This window comes from Chrysemys picta, chromosome 14 (genome assembly GCF_011386835.1).
Source record: "Chrysemys picta bellii isolate R12L10 chromosome 14, ASM1138683v2, whole genome shotgun sequence".
Lineage (NCBI taxonomy): Eukaryota > Metazoa > Chordata > Testudines > Emydidae > Chrysemys > Chrysemys picta.
Window position 1 is genome coordinate 44,693,785 of NC_088804.1, and position 17,164 is coordinate 44,710,948.

The 17,164-nt window shown below is 66.0% G+C and overlaps 1 protein-coding gene across 2 annotated transcripts in view; it reads left to right on the plus strand.

The window, feature by feature from the left end:
* PMFBP1 (polyamine modulated factor 1 binding protein 1) overlaps positions 1–16,286 on the plus strand; it is a 354,325-nt gene extending 338,039 nt beyond the window's left edge. The window contains exons 20-34 of one of the 2 annotated variants that reach the window (XM_065567688.1): positions 9,122–9,244; positions 9,419–9,545; positions 10,119–10,276; positions 10,498–10,744; positions 11,231–11,420; positions 11,707–11,860; positions 12,177–12,344; positions 12,676–12,843; positions 13,469–13,636; positions 13,723–13,890; positions 14,242–14,304; positions 14,581–14,690; positions 15,011–15,085; positions 15,771–15,864; positions 15,940–16,286. In XM_065567688.1, coding sequence (XP_065423760.1) covers positions 9,122–9,244; positions 9,419–9,545; positions 10,119–10,276; positions 10,498–10,744; positions 11,231–11,420; positions 11,707–11,860; positions 12,177–12,344; positions 12,676–12,843; positions 13,469–13,636; positions 13,723–13,890; positions 14,242–14,304; positions 14,581–14,690; positions 15,011–15,085; positions 15,771–15,864; positions 15,940–16,014 — 2,088 coding nt within the window. In that variant the 3' untranslated portion in view covers positions 16,015–16,286. Of the gene's footprint in view, positions 1–2,630; positions 2,874–3,537; positions 3,769–4,569; positions 4,786–9,121; positions 9,245–9,418; positions 9,546–10,118; positions 10,277–10,497; positions 10,745–11,230; positions 11,421–11,706; positions 12,345–12,675; positions 13,637–13,722; positions 13,891–14,241; positions 14,305–14,580; positions 14,691–15,010; positions 15,086–15,770; positions 15,865–15,939 lie in introns of those variants that run through there. The other variant, XM_065567687.1, reaches the window with a different exon arrangement.
* The last annotated feature ends 878 nt before the right edge of the window (positions 16,287–17,164 follow it).

Consider the following 17,164-nt stretch of genomic DNA (forward strand, 5'->3'; position numbering starts at 1 on the left):
CCTCTTCCCGCCCCAGGTCCCACCCCCACCCTGCCTTTTCCCGCCCCCACCTCGCCTCTTCCCACCCCCACCCCGCCTTTTCCTGGCCTAAGTCCTGCCCCCACCCCCGCCTCTTCCCGCCGCAGGTCCCGCCCCCACCTCGCCTCTTCCCACCCCCATCCCGCCTTTTCCTGGCCTAGGTCCTGCCCCCACCCCCGCCTCTTCCCGCCCCAGGTCCCACCCCCACCCTGCCTTTTCCCGCCCCCACCTCGCCTCTTCCCACCCCCACCCCACCTCTTCCCGCCGCAGGTCCCGCCCCCAACTCGCCTCTTCCCACCCCCACCCCGCCTCCTCCTGTCACAGGTCCCGCCCCCACCTCGCCTCTTCCCGCCCCCACCCGCCTCTTCCTGCCCCCACCCCACCCCGCCTCTTCCCGCCGCAGGTCCCGCCCCCACCTCGCCTCTTCCCGCCCCAGGCCCCGCCCCGCCCCCACCTCGCCTCTTCCTGCCCCGTTCCCGCTCCTACCCCTCCCCACCAGCGCCTCCTGCATGCCACAGAACAGAAGGGGCTGGGAGGGAGCGGGAGGAGTTGAACGGCAGGGGCTGCCGGTGGGTGGGAGGCACTGGGGGGAGGGGAGCTGGCTGCCGGTGGGTGCTAAGCACCCACTAATTTTTTTCCATGGGTGGGCTTCAGCCCTGGAGTACCCACGGAGTCGGTACCTCTGCTGCCTAAGTCTGCCCCTCAGTGTATCTCTGAGCAGTTCCCAGCCCCAGCAGCTCGGTATTGTCTGAAACTGGGGCCGCCTCCTGGCTCCTTTGTCCCGTCCGTCGGTCTGTCTGGTACCACAGAGGGGCTAGTCAGTGCTGTCCATTGGTCCGTCTGGTAGCGAGGAGGGGCCGGTCAGTCCTGTCCGTCTGGTACCGCGGAGGGGCCGGTCTGTCCTGTCCGTCGATCTGTCTGGTACCACGGAGGGGCCGGTCAGTCCTGTCCGTTGGTCCGTCTGGTACCGCAGAGGGGCCGGTCTGTCCTGTCCGTCGGTCCGTCTGGTACCGCGGAGGGGCCGGTCAGTCCTGTCCGTCGGTCCGTCTGGTACCGCGGAGGGGCCGGTCTGTCCTGTCCGTCGGTCCGTCTGGTACCGCGGAGGGGCCGGTCAGTCCTGTCCGTCGGTCCGTCTGGTACCGCAGAGGGGCCGGTCAGTCCTGTCCGTCGGTCCGTCTGGTACCACGGAGGGGCCGGTCAGTCCTGTCCGTCGGTCCGTCTGGTACCACGGAGGGGTCGGTCAGTGCTGTCCATTGGTCCGTCTGGTAGCGATGGGGGGCCGGTCAGTCCTGTCCGTCAGTCCGTTTGCGTGCTGGTCAGTCCTGTCCATCGGTCCATCTGGTACCGCGGAGGGGCCGGTCTGTCCTGTCCGTCGGTCCGTCTGGTACCGCGGAGGGGCCGGTCTGTCCTGTCCGTCGGTCTGTCTGGTACCGCGGAGGGGCCGGTCAGTCCTGTCCGTCGGTCTGTCTGGAACCGCGGAGGGGCCGGTCTGTCCTGTCCGTCTGGTACCGCAGAGGGGCCAGTCAGTCCTGTCCGTCGGTCTGTCTGGTACCGCGGAGGGGCCGGTCTGTCCTGTCCGTCGGTCCGTCTGGTACCGCGGAGGGGCCGGTCTGTCCTGTCCGTCGGTCTGTCTGGTACCACGGAGGGGCCGGTCAGTCCTGTCCGTCTGGTACCGCAGAGGGGCCAGTCAGTCCTGTCCGTCGGTCTGTCTGGTACCGCGGAGGGGCCGGTCTGTCCTGTCCGTCGGTCTGTCTGGAACCGCGGAGGGGCCGGTCTGTCCTGTCCGTCTGGTACCGCAGAGGGGCCAGTCAGTCCTGTCCGTCGGTCTGTCTGGTACTGCGGAGGGGCCGGTCTGTCCTGTCCGTCGGTCTGTCTGGTACTGCGGAGGGGCCGGTCTGTCCTGTCCGTCGGTCTGTCTGGAACCGCGGAGGGGCCGGTCTGTCCTGTCCGTCTGGTACTGCGGAGGGGCCGGTCAGTCCTGTCCGTCGGTCTGTCTGGTACCGCGGAGGGGCCGGTCTGTCCTGTCCGTCGGTCCGTCTAGTACTGCGGAGGGGCCAGTCAGTCCTGTCCGTCGGTCCGTCTGGTACCACGGAGGGGCCGGTCAGTCCTGTCCGTCTGGTACCGCGGAGGGGCCGGTCAGTCCTGTCCGTCTGGTACCGCGGAGGGGCCGGTCTGTCCTGTCCGTCGGTCTGTCTGGTACCGCGGGGGGGCCGGTCTGTGCACGGTCTAGGCCTGGGATACTCAGCTACACCCTCCCACTGGGGACAGAGCCCGCTGAGTGGCCTGCATGAGTCTGCAGGCTGTAAATGGTTACGTCCTCCTTGGCGTTTTCCACAGAACTGGTCCCACTGTGCGTTTCTGGCCTCCATTACCTTGGCCTTCGCCCAGCCCCGAATCTCGAGCTTGTGAGAATAACTCAGACGTGACGTGACGGGTTTCACTCCAACTTCCCAGGTCCCCTGTGGCCGGAGAGCCCGCCGGGCCAGGGCCGTGTGCGGGGAGGGGGGCGAGAACCGGGGAGCCTCAGTGAGCGTTACGGCGCAGCGCCTCGCTGAGAGCTGCCGGCGTTGCACTGCGCAGTGTGGGACCCTGCTTGTCGGGGCTGTGTCTAGGGCCAGAAGCAGGCAATGCTAGTGGAGCAGCTGCAGGGAGAGCTCACGTCCCGTGAGCGAGCCCACCAGACAGAGCTGGAGCAGCTGCGGGCCAAGCTGCAGCACCTTCAGCAGGAGCTGGACATCTGCAAAGGGAAGAACCAAGATAATCTGAGCCACCTGCAGCAGCGGGAGTCCACGATGGAGAGGCAGAGCTCGGACCTGGAGTTCCTGCTGCAGCAATGCCAGACGCTGAAGGAGGAGGTACGGCTCCTGGGAGAGTCACCCCCTCTCAGCAGGCAGCCCAGAGCTGAGCCCTCCTTCACTCCCAGCATGTCCCATCAGCCCCCGCTGGGGCTGGGCCACTGCCCGGGCGTGGAGCAGGGAGGGCGAGAGTCTCGCGTCAGGCACCGTCAGGGCCCCCTTGTCGTGGGTCCACAGGCAGGGAAGGGGCTGGTTCTGGTTAGCAGCAGCCCTGGCCAATGTAACTAGCTTGTGCCAGGAGCAGCCTCCCACGGCCAAGCCCCAGCCCTGTGCTCAGCTGACAGCCGTGTATTGCCCCAGGGGGTCGGCACCCACAGCAGGGACCCGGTGCCACTGCGCACGGGGAGGGGCAGCACCTGGCCAGTCTGAGAACAGATCGGGGGGGGAAGGGGCGGGGGAGTGACAAGGAGGACGTCCCCTGCCAGGGAGCCAGGCCCAGCTCGGGGGGAGACGCTCTGGGGAGGAGCCGAGCCCTCTTGCTTGGGAGATTTGAGACTAGACCAGTAAGGACCAGTCCTGCCCAAGCCAGGGGATGGACCGGACTGGACCTGTCCATCTCTGACTGGCCTTTGGGCCTGAGCCCTGCCTGGCCCTCGCCGCACTGCCAACACGCGCAGCGGGGCCAAGGCCGGCAGGCGGCTCCCCTGTGCTGTCGCACTCCCAGGTGTTGTACTACGAAGAGGTGGTGCAGAAGCAGGAACGGGAGCTCTGCCTGCAGCAGGAGCAGCTCCGAGAGGCGCAGGAGCACCTGGCCATGGCCAAGAGCAAGAGCAGTTCCACCGAGAGCAGCCTGGATCTGTACAAGAAGAAGTACCAGGCCGCCTTGAACCGAGCTGGCGAGCTGGAGGGCAAGGTGCAGAGCCTGGAGGAGGAGCTCCGGGACATGAGCAGCCAGGTGGGCCTGCGCCTCGCATTAGAAACGAGCTGGCGGCGCTTTCCCTTGGTGCCTTTGCCTCCTGTGGCCCTGGAGGGGTTTGGGCATCGGCCTGGCCATGCTAGCAGGAGCCCCGCAGCCCAGCTGGGCCAGCAGGTTCCCCACAGGCTTCTTGCCAGCACAGGGCCCAGGCTGCACAGGCCCCATGGCTTGTCTATGCTGAGAGGTTTCCTGTGGTCGCCCTCCAGGGCTTTCTCCAGTTCAGCTGCTGGGGTGGGGGCTGGAGCGAACAATGCCAGCAGAGTCTGCCCTGGCGCTCCGGGCTCTGGAGGGGCTGCACCATGCTCCCGACGCCTGGGATCGGAGGGGAACCATCCTGGTGCAGGGGCCACGAGAAGGCCGTTAGCGCTGCTCTCCCGTGGCTTGTGACCGGGCTGGCGGTGCCGAGCGTGCGACACGAGACTTCCAGCTCTGCTCAGAGAAGCACTGCCCAGCACTGGCCTGGGGCAGAACCGTTGGGAAAGCGCCCGGTGACAGTCGGCAGGTTGGACACCCGCTCTGCCCCGGTGTCAGGCTGCACAGACTCAGGCACAAGGCTCTCCATGGTGCTCAGTGGCCTCTGGCTGCCTCTGCTCTCCTCCCTGGGAGCCTCGTGGAGTGGGCCGCTGGCCTCCTCCCCTGTCATTCTCAATCCTTCCCTCGGAAGGGAGCCAGGCCTCAGGCAGGGGAACTGGCCCAGCCCCCACCCCCTGATCAGCCCCGCGGGCTGGGCCGGTCCTGCTGGCTGGCCCCTCTGAGAGCTGCTCCTCGTCCCTGCTGCAGATGCGGGAGTGCGATGACACCATCATCAGCCTGTGCAGCAAGCAGCTGGTTCTGCAGCAGGAGATGACGAGCAGGAGGAACCAGGCGGCCGTGGAGCAGCTGACTCAAGAACTTCACGCCACGCAGGAGGAGCTGTCCAGGAGCCTTCAGCACGCCCACCAGCGTGAGCAGAGCATCCAGGGCCTCCGAGAGCGGCTGGCTGCCACTCAGACCAAGGTGAGCCAAGAGAAGTGGGGCAGCTGGCCTGGCTCTCTCCCTCCCGGTGCACTGCCTGTCTCTGGGTCAGCCTGGGCAACCTGGGGCAGGGCCTGTGTGCAGGGCTGGCATGTTGTCAGTGCTTTAGAGAACGTCACCTGCACGCCAGCATTCACACCCGCTCCCCTGCCCACTCACAGTCACACCCCACCGCACGTGGACACACTTACCCTTTACACATTCACACACTGTCCCTTCAGATTGCCACATCATGCTCTGGTGCAGTAGTGCGGGACGCAGCACATCTCTGTTGGGACAAGGGACACCAGTGCTCTGGAATCTGCACTGGCCCCAGCTGGAAACACAAGTCACGGGTACCTGTCCCCTTCCGGGGAGCAGTCCAGACCGGCGAGGGGCTGTCACCACCTGCCCTGCGACCTGGGGTGCCTCACAACACTTTGCTGTGTAGCTCCCAGCATGGGCAGCTCACAACCAGCCAGACAGCCTGCGGGTCACCCCTGAGTGTCTGTCTGTGTGTAGCCACAGCCCTGGGCCAGCCCCTCTGAGCCCAGCAGCCTGTCAGCCACAAAGCAGCCACACTCTGGCTTCCAGCAGCCTTGGTTACTACCCGCAGGGTGATCCCAGCACATTCCCAGTCCTGAATTTTCCCCAAAAACGTGTGTTCTGCACAGTCCAGTTCAGGGATTAGAGGAGCTTTGACCCTCAAAAGGGAAACAGTTTGTGACTTTAACAATTCAATTTAAACAAGTTTAAATTTAACTACAAAGAGGTAGATCTGAAGTGAGTACAAGTATAAGCTATTAAAGTCAGCAATGGTTACAAGAGAAATAAACACAGAACACTTCCTAGTAACTAAAATTGAACAAACTAGACTTGGTTCAAGATAAAATCTTTCCACATGTTCCTAGCAACTGGGCTGACCAAATGCTCAGGTCAGGATCCCCCCGCAGTGTCCAAAGGCTGAGGCAGTAACCAGCTCTCAATCCCCTCCTGCGTCTCTGCCAGCCCCTGGCTGCAGACAGGGAAGAACAAGAGCAGCTTGCAGAGAAGAAACGGCCATTGGAGCCCCCAGGGCAATGCCCTGGATTTCCCAGAGACCCATCAGGTGAGGGGTCCTTATCCACATCTCCTCCCGCAAAGACACGGGTCACAGACTCATCCAGAATCAGGTGCCGCACACACCTGAACCGACTCCGGACACCAGGGACTTCGCCTCCAAAGGACGTGGCTCTTCACCATAAACGTACTCGTGAGCCGGTTCACTTGCATGGGATCCCAACCTGTCCCACTGTCCTCCCCAGAGCAGTGGCTCAGAGCCAGCACAGCTGCAATGTTCTCTACAGTTGTACCCAACAAGGCAGCGTCTGCCCATCACCCCTAGGCCGGGAGCACGCAAGGGAGGGAGGACGTGATGTCAACAACAGAGGATAAGCCCAGCGGCTGCCAGCTGTTCTTCATCTTCCAGGAGTCAGCAACAACCTGGCAGACGTCATGTACAGACAATCCACCAACCATGCGTGGTCCCTGACCAGCTCCATCATCCAATCAATATGTCACTGAGGGGAGGGAATCCCATTATAGACCCGCTTACCACCAAGGATTATACGACGTGTCCAGCCTTTTGTGCCAGGAGACGAACCTGGGGGCATTACACACTTTCCTCCTACCATGGGCTCAAGGGCTCCTGAGTGCACCGATTGCCAAGCGTGCCATGCAAGGCCTAGCAGGATGCTGACAGATCTCCTCCGAACGTGTGTCCCGGCGCCCATGTCACTTCCGGGTGCTCCAGACAGAGTAGCGCGGACCCAAGGGCAGGCACTCCACCCAGACCCGACGTTGCTCCATCTGACAGCCTGGGGGGTGGCTGGCAGCTCGCCAGCGGCAGCTCCCTGCAAGTACAAGACCCTGTTGCTCAGTGGGACGCTCCATGAGGAAGATTTACTCCGCCAATGGAAAAGGGGTTCACAGTGAGCCAGGGCAGGCCCCTGCATCCCAAACCCTCCACTAGACCTGGACGCCCCTTCAGTGCCCTCAAAGTGCACCTGGCAGCACGCCCGCCCCCTGCAGGCGGGGCCAGGCCCCCCCCCACGCTGCCCAGATGGCGGATGGGGTGAGTGTGTGCTGACCACTGGGGAGAGAGCGTCTGACATGGGATTGCCCTTAACTTGATGGAGCCGCTCGCCAGGGGCTTGTCACACCAGCTCATGCTCCACATGGCCTTGTTACTCGCTAGCCCACCAGCCAGAAGGGCCAGCAAACAGCTCTGTGGCTGCCCTGCCTTACCCAGCACCCACGGGCCCAAGGCTGTGGTGAGCCTCACCGCACGGGTCGTCCCCCAGCTGTGTCACGCTGTCACGTCAGCCAGGCCACTACGTTCCCACATCCATTTCTACGCTGGAGCCACCGGGGCCTGATTATCCTACCTTGGCAGGGCTAAGCCTTTCCCCAGCCCTGTGCTTTGAAGGCTCACGCCAGCTCCCCCCAGAGCCTTTCAAGATGGATGATGCCGCATACATCAGCCTGCTACCATATGGCGATGGACCGCCCCCTCCGACCAGCGCAGCTCACGCCCCCAGAGCACAAGCTGCATCCGCCGCATGCCCCAGGAGCAGCCCCGTGTCGGCTGCTGAGCGGTGGAAGCCCGGCTGTGCCCTGAGCCGGCCGCAGGATGCGACCCCATTCGGTAGGGCAGCCGCGCACTCAGGCCTCCTCAGGCCCACGCTTGCAAGTCCCCACCCGGAAATGAACTGGTGACTTGCCCTGTGTGGCCCCCACGACCCGCTCGCTGGGCCTGCCGTTCCAGAGTCCTCCAGAGCTGGGGGTCGGCGTGAGCAAGGGAGGGCTGGGTGCAGCTGCTCTGCTCTCTAGCTCTTCAGGCAGGCAAGAGGGGCCATGAACGGCCCAGGCCCAGCCCCGCTGCTGGTCTCGCCCACGTGGGAGCCATGCAGCCAGCATGGCTGGCAGAGCTGCAGTTCTGTAGGGCAAGTAACTGTTCGCTCTGCGGCCGATTATCCAGGCTGACCTGGGTACCAGGAGTGTCACCTGGTTACCCCCACGGTCAGACCCACTTGTGTGGCCGAGGCCCCTTGCAGAGAGGTGTCCGTATCGGCTTTGGCGAAGCCCCACGTCCCGTGGCGGGTTGTTCCGCCCACCCTGTAACAGCTTGTGTTCAGCTGAGCGGGTCTGCCTTTAACGCCCAGCCCTTGGGTCGAATCTTGCAGGCCTGGTATTGGCTCCTCGTAATCACGTCACCTCTCAGTCTCCCATGGAGACGAGCGACAGATCGAGCTCATGAAGCGTCAGGCCAGGCCTTTTCTCCCGCCCTCGAATCGTCCCTACGGCCTCTCACAACGTGCGCAGCAGCCTAGGCGCCGGTCTTCTAGTACCCCCCCGGCATTCCCAGGCTTCCCGCGCCACCCTCCCACCAGGGTACCGAGGGCTGGGTGGCACCTCGCTACCACCTGCCCTTAGCGTGAGGGAGCCTCGTCTGTGCCTGGCAGGGGCCAGCTCCCCGACTGCGCCAGCCCTCCCTTCCCAGCCTACACAGGCTGCGCTGTCCCTCTGCCCCCAAGGCCTGTGAGCCCCACACCCCCCACGCATGTCCAGCACCCGACCCTTGCAGCGTCCCACAGTACGGGACACCCTTCCCCCCCCCCCTCCCCGAGCAGCTTTGCTGCCGGGTCACCGCGCTGCTTCGCCTTCACCACTTCCCTGGGGGGACTGTGACAAGGGGCCGTTCTTTACCCATGAGCAGCGAGTCCCATGTCAGCAAGTCGCCATATGGGAACATGGTTACTTGTACAGCAAAACCGTAGTAGGACTTGGTGCACCCCCACACCTGGCTCCCTGCGCTTACCCTGCGTGATGGCCAGGGGGTGGCGCTGCCGCTCCTGAGACACCAGGTTAATTCTTTGAGCCGCATCCTTGCTAGGTTTGCCTTGCGCCGATTTCTGTGAGCGCTTGTCAGCTTTGCAGGCTTGAGCCGCAGCAGCCCCATATGCAAATATCCGTCCCGTGTAAGACACGCAATACACAGTGGTCAGCATCTCCTCCCCTGCCTGACCAGAGCCCGGGTAGCGTGACGGGTGTGTGGCGTATCGCATACAGCATACGAACACCTGTCTCAGGCTCACGCTGTCACGCCAACCTCACAGCTCTACGCACGGCACAGGGACCTCTGGGTGTTCCCGGCTGTTGGGGGAGGCCTCACATGCTGTGCTTTGGCACACTAGTCTATAGACTCAGCCTCTGGGGAGTCCAGTAAACCCTCTGCACCCTGCTGCCCCGGGGCTCTCTGGGGCCCGGCCCACTGGTGTCCTGCTGCCTGTGGTTTCAGTGCTTGGCAGACGAAGAGACTCTGGTGAACATGCAGACGGAGTTTGCCTCCTACACAGCCACTCACAGTCACGCCAACGTCAGCTACGAGAGCCAAGCCGCCATGGCAGAGAAACTCCAGCAGGTAGGACCAGCCCCCCCCATACTGCTGTCGGCAGGGAGTGCCGGGCGGCACTGAGCGGCCAGCGCCTGCCCTGCCCCGCCCCAGCGCCCTGCGACTGCTCTAGGGCCAGCCAGGCCTGGCAGCTGGCTGGCTGCCCACGGCAGTGACTGAGCTGTGCTGCTGCGTTGCGTCTAGCAGCTGAGCCACGCCGACGAGGAACGCGCCAAGCACAGCCAGCGGGCCGAGGAGTACCAGTGCCTGGTGCAGGACTTGAAGCTGGAGCTGGTGCGAGTGGCTGAGCAGAAGAACAGCGCCATGAAAGGTAGAGCAAGAGGCAGCCGCTCCTCCTGCCAGCCGGGCCCCTGGGGGAAAGCCGCTGCCCCAGCCACGTCAGCGCTGCCCATCAGCGTGAGACTCAGCGCCACGGGCCTGCCCCGGGAGCTGCTCAGGCCGTGGGCTACGCACCAGGCGTCTGCGCCAGCTGCGACCACGAGGAGCCCTGGTGGGGGGCGGGGGGGCGGGGGCTAGGCCCGCTTTGCCTTCCTTGCTGAGCCTGTGGGGAGCCCGGAGTCCTGGCTGCCGGGCAAGGATCGTACCATCAGCCTGGGCGGAGCTGCAGCCAGGTGCTGGCCTGGGGCACACAGTGCGGGCGTCTGTGCCCAGCCCCGTGTCGCGCTGCACACAGGGTGCAGTGGGGCTGGAGCTGCCCCCGCCGGCTCCGGCTGGCAGTGTGGCCGTGGCGGTGGGGGGCTAGCGGCCTGAGCACCCCGGCTGCACTGCGGTTCCTGGCGTGTGTGCAGAGCTGCGAGTCACAGCTCCGGCGGAGACGCCCGACAGCAGCCAGCGGCTCAGGGCGTCGGCAGGAGCTGGCACTAGCCTGGCGCTGCTTTTTCAGCTCTCGGGAAGCTGGAGCTGGAGGTGCAGAGCCTGAGGCAGGACACAGCTGCTGAAGGGGAGCGGAAGCAGCTGGAGGTGGCCAAGCTGCAGCAGCTGATCCAGCCCCTGGAGTGCAAGCTGCAGGAGAGCCGCCGGCTGTGTGCGCAGAAGGAGCAGGTGAGCCCAGGAGACGGGGACCCAGAGGAGGGACAAGCCAGGGGCCCTGGGCCAACGCGCCTTCGCAGCAGGAGCAGCTCCAGCCTCCCCGCAGGTCGCAGGCAGCTGCGGCAGCACCTGTGGGGCCCTGGGGAGGGGCTGGGCCGGGGGGCAGGGTCCAGCCTGCGGGTGGCGTGGCCCCGGGGCAGTGTCTGGCAGTGCTGCGGTCTCTCTTGGCACAGCTCCTGCAGAGGAGGGATGAACAGCTCCGCCAGGCGCAGGCCGCCGTGCGGCAGGCGCGCAGTGCCCTGCAGGAGAGGGGGCTGGAGGTGGAGAAGCAGCGCGCAGAGGCCAGGAGCCTGGACGTGCGCCTGCAGCAGGCCCAGCGGGAGAGGGAGCAGAGCCAGGCGGCCAGCGACCGCCTGCAGGAGGAGATCCAGCGGCTGAGACAGCGCCTGCAGGACAGCCAGCAGCAGCAGCAGGCGGCCGGTGAGCGAGGCAGTCGCACCCTCGGCCCCACCGGCTCCAGGCTCGCGTGGCTCGGGGAAGGCGGGCGAGACACGGTGCCTGCCTGGGGCATCCCCCAGAGAGACACCCCCCCCCCCCCCCCCCGAGTCCTGGCAGGTGCCGGTCCCTGCGCCACAGGCCCGGGCTGTTCCCGCTTGGAATCTGCCAGCTGCAGGGTGGGGGAGCCCGCGTACCGCCGCCCCCCCCCCCCCCCCGAGTGAGCCCCCGTACAGGGATCGCTGACCCTGGTGGATGGCAGACGGCGGAGCCTGCCCGTGCCAGGCATCTCAGAGCCCAGACACCCAGGTGATGGGCTCCAGCTGCCCATGAGGCGCAGGCCTCAGCTCAGGTCTGTGTCAAGGGCGGCGCACCGGGCACGCTCAGGAGCAGGGATTCTCCTTCTCCTTCCTGCTGCCCGGCCTGGGGGGGCAGCGGCTGGGTGAGCGTGTCCCTCCCTGTCTCTGGCAGCTCAGCAGCTGGTGCAGCAGGAGGAGCGGCTGCTGCTGGCCCAGAGCAGCCTGCAGAACACGCAGGAGCAGCTGAGCGAACGCGTGGCCGAGGGGGTCCGGCTGGAGCAGGCCAGCCGCAGGCTGGAGGCCGAGCAGCGGGTGCTGCAGGAGCAGCTGTCCAGCAGCACGGATGAGGTGGAGCAGAGCAGGTTGGGAGCAGCCGGGGACCTGCCAGTGGCCCCTGGCGGAGGTGGGACGAGCCCAGCAAGGGGCACAGGATGTTGGCACCTGCCCGTGCCAGGCTCCATGACCCAGAGCAGCGCCAGGCAGCACTCAGAGCTCTGGCTGTGGGGCAGGGAGACCCGGGGCAGAGCCACTCCGGGTGGGAAGGGGCCGGGGTTGATTTCTGTGAGCCTGGCGTGTGGGGCGTCCGGCTGGGCTCCTGGGCAGGAGGAGCAGAGGCTGGAGCTGCTCTGTCTTGGGCCTCGCCCGCAGGAAGCTGCTGGAGCACCTGAAGGCGGAGCTGAGCCAGTGGCAGCAGAGGCACCAGGTGGCTGTGCAGGAGGGGATGCAACAGCAGCACTCAATGGCCAAGATGGAGCTGAAACTGGGGAGCAGTCAGGAGCAGGCGAAAGCCCTGCAGCAGCAGGTACAGGCCGGGCGTGGCCTCCCCCTGGGGCTGCTCAGGGGGGCCTGGCCCCTGGGCGCCAGGCAGGCGAGACCGAAAGGGAGCGCCCTGCTTGGGTGGGGGCGGGGGGACAGTCGCCCGCTGGAAGTATCAGCCATGCAGGAAGCGTTGCCTCACCCCAACCAGCAGTTGCCCAGCTCCACAGCCCATCAACCCCACAGCCCTGCCCGGCCCAGCGTCTCCTCCCTAGGCTCTCCTGCTGCCCTGGCCGCTGCCCCCTGCTCGCGTGGGGGAGAGGGCGGCCTGGCCTCGCACCTGCAGCCCCCTGTTCCCTTAGCTCCAGGAGCAGGAATCCACCCAGCAGGCCCTGCGGGAGGAGCTGAGCCAGCTGCAGGGCCGGGAGGACGAGCGCCAGCGGCAGCTGCGGAGAGCCCAGGAGCGGGAGCGCGTGCTGGCCAGCGAGCGCGAGGAGCTGCAGCGAGAGCTCCACAGCAGCGAACAGGCGGTGAGCCCGTGACGGGTCCCAGCAGCGCGGGAGACAAGGCCACGCTGGGGCAGTGGCGGTGGGGGGGAGAGCCGGAGGCTGGCTGGGGCCTGTGTGTGGAGGGGTGAGCGAGCCGGCTTGCTGACAGCCCTGCCGCTGTGCTAGCTGCGGGAGCAGGAGCAGACAAGCCGGGCCCTGCAGTGCAGCCTGGGGCAGTGCTGCGCCCAGCTGGAGAGCACCAGCAGCGGATACAGCAGCAGGCCGGCAAGGTGAGCGCCCGCCGCACTGTGCCGCACGGGCCAAAAGCCGGCCCAGGCGCTGGTGCCCAGCTGACAGCGCTGTCCTCCCCCAGGCCACGCTCCAGGAGTCGGCCCTGGCCCAGCTGCAGGTGGAGCTGGAAGCAGCTCAGGCCAGAGAGCAGCAAAGCGCCCGCGCACTGACTGCGGCCGAGGAGACCCTCCAGGCGCTGAGGCTGACGACTGCGTCCTGTCGAGAGAAGCAGAGGGAGGCGCTGGAGAAGGTAGGGCAGAGCCAGGGCTTGCCAGAGGGACCCCCCCAGCTCCCCTGAGCTGGAGCAGGGTCGGCAGCGTCAGTGCTGACCCCCAGGGGCTGGTGCTGGGAGCACTCGGGTCACAGCTCCTCGGGCTCCCCACTCTCTGTCCCCGTGCCGCGTGGTGTGCACCTGCTCCGCCTGCCGGCCCCGCCCTGGCCTCCAGCCTGCGGTCCCAGGGAGTGGGGTGTTCACACCGGCCCAGACGGGCGGGTGCCCCACACAGCCCGCCCGCGCTGCCTAGGAGCATGTTACCCTTCGGCACCCATGGGGAGCAGCCCCTCACCCCGGCCGTCAGCGACCGCGTCCCCAGCATTCCCGCTTTGGTGCCAGCTCCCTGCAGTCAGTGCTACCCCCCCCAGGCCTCAGTGCAGCTTTGGGGGCCTGTGCTGGGGCAGGGGTTCAGTAGGGGTCTCAGCCCTCCCAGCCAGGCCTGACCCAGCGTGGCGGCTGCCTCGTGCACAGTTCTCGCTTCGGCTGGAAGGCTGTGGCCTGTGCTCCAGGCTGGGGGATGTCAGTACAGCCCAGCTGTCTGCCCCAGGGCCTGCCGCCCCTCCAGAGCGCCCTGCCCCCACTGCCCCGTCCTGTGTGACAGCTCAGTGAGACGGCGCAGGACATGGCGGCCCTGCGGGCGGAGCTGGTGCAGACACGGGCCAGGGAAGCCCAGCTGGAGGAGGGGACGGCAGCCTGTGAGGAGCGCATGAGGCGGCTCAACGGGGAGCTGAAGAAGCTGCAGGGTTTCCAGCAGCAGCACGAGCAGGAGGTGAGTGACCCGCGCGCTGCAACCGCCTCCCTGAGCCCCCTCCACCCAGCCCCCACCTGCCACCTGCCGCCCCTCATCCCTGGCAGGTCCAGGCCTTCGAGCAGCAGCTGGGGGAGCAGAGCAGCCAAGTGCAGCACTGGCAGCGGCGGTACCAGGAGAACGCGCAGGCCCTGGCGCAGCGGGACGAGGACCTGGTCGTAGTCAAGGTGGAACTGGCCTCGTTGAAAGAAAAGCTCCATGGTGCCGCTGAAGAGGTAAGTGGCTGGGGGCGGCGATGGCGTCTCACGCAGAACCCTGGGGCTGGCACAGTACAGGGCCCTGAATGCTGGCAGGGCAGATGAGGCCGTTCGCTTTGTGCAGCTCAGCCCCCTTCTGAGCCCCAGGCCTGGGGCAACGGGGGCATGGTGCCTTCTTCCGTAGGGCTCACTGACTGGTCAGCGCCTGGGGATCTAGGGGTCGGGCCACGGGGGGACAGTGTTGTGAGCTTGACCCTCGAGGGGAGCCTTGTTCGCACCCTAACCTCATCCAGACTCATGTTCCTGGGGAGCAGGCAGGCTGGGAGAATCGGCCCAGCCCCCTGCTCAGAACGTGCCCTTCCTTGGCAGAGAGACCGCTTGCAGCAGGACCTGAACGTCTTAAGGCAGAAGTTTGTGGCCTCCAGCAATGAGGTAGGCATAGCCGCCCCGTGAGTGGGTGTTTGCTGCCAGCTGTGAGCCGCTCCCCACCCGAGGGCTCAGGCAACGCGTGGCCTAGGGGCAGGTTATTCCGTAGTTGTCCCCGGTGGGCTCCTGCCCGGTTCGAGCTAGGAGCCTGGTTCAGCTGACCCCGTCTGTGTCCAGCGGCAGCTGTGCAGCGCCACGTGACCCAGCCACAGGTGGGCTTGGGGGGGGGGGGGGCGTTCCTAGCTTGGCTGCGGGGCTGGTGCTGTGTCACTTCTCTTGCAGGCAGAGGCGCTGCGCTCCTCCCTGGGGGCTGCACGCTCAGACAGCCGCCGGCTGCACCGCGAGAGCGAGCTGGTGCTGGCCAACGTCAGCCAGTGGGTGAAGGAGCAAAAGTAAGTGAAGGGGCTGGGGCGGAGCTGAAAGGAGCTGCCTTGGGAGTCCCTGCACTACTGCCTAGCCCCCCCACACACACACACTCCCGCATGAGCAGCCGTGGCATCGGGGTAACAAGGCATCAGGCGGCGTCCCTGCAGCCCGGCACCAGCCATGTTCCTGCCTGCGCGGCATTTCCGCCAGACGCCGGCCACCAGCCCAACAGCTGCCCCCCCCTGTGCCCATCACTGGGAGCCCCAGAGACAGGGACTCTGGCTGGGCTCCCACCACTGCATTCAGCCCAGGAACCAGCTGACCCTCCCCTCCGGCCCCGTTTCAGGCAAGCAAATGACAAACTGGGGCACAAGATCCGGGAGCAGATCAAGCACATCGCGCAGCTGACAGGCGAGAAGGAGTAAGTGGGACCAGCGCCCGGCACGCTGCAGACACCTGTCTAGACCAGGGCAGCGGGCTGTGCAGCAGCCCTAAGGGATCTGAGACGGGGGAGGGAGGGGGTCGGTGGCTCTGACCCCGCCCTAGCTGTGAGTGGGGGAAGGGCGCTAGCACCCCCACTGCTTTGCTGGCTCCCACATCCTGGCCCTAGCGCCGCTCTGCTGCAGCTGCCCTGAACAGACAGAAGCAGGTGAGCCTGCCCCATCCCCCGCTGCACCCAGGGGGGGTCCTGGCAGCTGGGACCGCATCCCCATGCTGGGCGCAGAGCCCGGCCCCAGGATTACACCAGCGCCCTGCAGGCGTGGGGGGCAGCCCACGCACTACGTGCAGCATGTAAACAGAGCTGGCCGTGGGGGCAGGGGAGCAACCCAGTCTGAGCTAAGCAACAGAGTCCTGGGGCCCCTTTAAGACTAACAGACGGATTGGAGCATGAGCTTTCGTGGGTGAATGCCCACTTCGTCAGACGCATGCGAACGCTTATGCTCCAATCCGTCTGTTAGTCTTAGAGGGGCCCCAGGACTCTCTGTTGCTTTTTACAGATCCAGACTAACACGGCTACCCCTCTGATACTTTACACCAGTCTGAGCTGCATCTGCCCCCTGGGCCATGGCCTGTTCTGCTCACTGTCTCCCTGCCCTTCCCCACAGCCACCTGCAGGAGGTGCTGGCGAGGCTGCAGCAGGAGAACAGGCACTTGAAAGGCGAAGTGGCCGAGCGGCGCATTGAGTGTGAGCGGCTGAAGGTGAGCAGGCGTTAGCAGGGGCTGGGGGGTCCCTGCTGCCAAGAGCTGCTGCTGATTTTGTGTTTCTTGTCCCAGGCTCTGCAGGGCAGCGGCTTAGCTGCGCGGGCCGTGCTTCGGCAGCCATGGCCCCTGCTCCTGAGCGAGGAGTGAGGTCCCTCCCTTCTTCCAGCCTGGCACCTGCAGATTGGATCCCGCAAGGACTGTACACGGGACAGGCACGTCCTCTGCACCTACCTCAGCTACCCGTGCGGGCCCCGGGCCCAGCCTGCACTGTGAAATAAAGCCACAGGCAGAGGCTGTCACTGAGCACATGTGGTTTGGCCACGTCGGCGGGGGGGCTGCAGCCCCCTCAGCAAACCCCGCTTGCCAGGAACGGCCCATGTATTTCAGCCATTAAAGGTGTTGCTAGTACAGCCCCCAACCCCTATCCAGCGTAGTCACTGGAACAGCTCTGCTCCCTCCTGCCACATCCCATCGCTGGAAGGGGTGCGGGCCAGGGACCGTGCGTAGCACCAGCCCTGAGGCAGATTCTCTCCCCTCCCCCCCCCCCAGGAGAGGTGCAGCGGCCAAGGCCCAGCCCGCAGCTGTGAACACCAGCCCTTGGCGCAGGCTTGCGGAGCAAACAGCCCAGCTGAGCACACTGGGATTGTGGTGGCCAAGGCCCTTGCTCTGACGCCAGGCCCCAGCGAGCAGCCGGGCCGAGCCAGCCCAGGGAGAGGATGCCGCACCGCAGGGAGCCCGGCATTTACCATTGCCTGCTGTCGTAGGAGGGCAGCGATCAAGCCAATGGGGGGCTCAAAGGTCAGCACATCCCCTTTCCCCACAGCGACAGCCGGGCTGCTGCCTGTTCTCAGCCCAGGAAGGGCACCGCTACCTCAGCCTTAGTGGAAGCCGACAGCAACTGGCCGTGCTGGGCCCTGGACTGGGGCTGCAACCCACAAATCACTGGCTCTGGGAGGGAAAGGGACCAGAGTCGGGGGATGTGGCAGATGCAGGGCAGGGTTCTCCCCCAGCGTAGATCATTCACCTCCCCGCGAGGCTGCAGGCAGGTGTGCACTGTCTACGGTGGCGGCGCGCTGGGGAACTTGCACCAGCCCCTCTCGTAGAGCCCTGCGACGCAGGGGCAGCTGATCCAGGCCGGAGCCGTGCCAGGCGCGTGGGAGCTGGGCCTCACACATCGGTGCCCAACAGCTTGGGGCTGCTTCATGCTCACACAGCCTTGGCTCCAGTCGTGTTCGCACCTGCAAGGGGCCCTGCCCCCGGCCCAGCTCCACGAAAGGCAGCAGGACAAAGCAAGGGC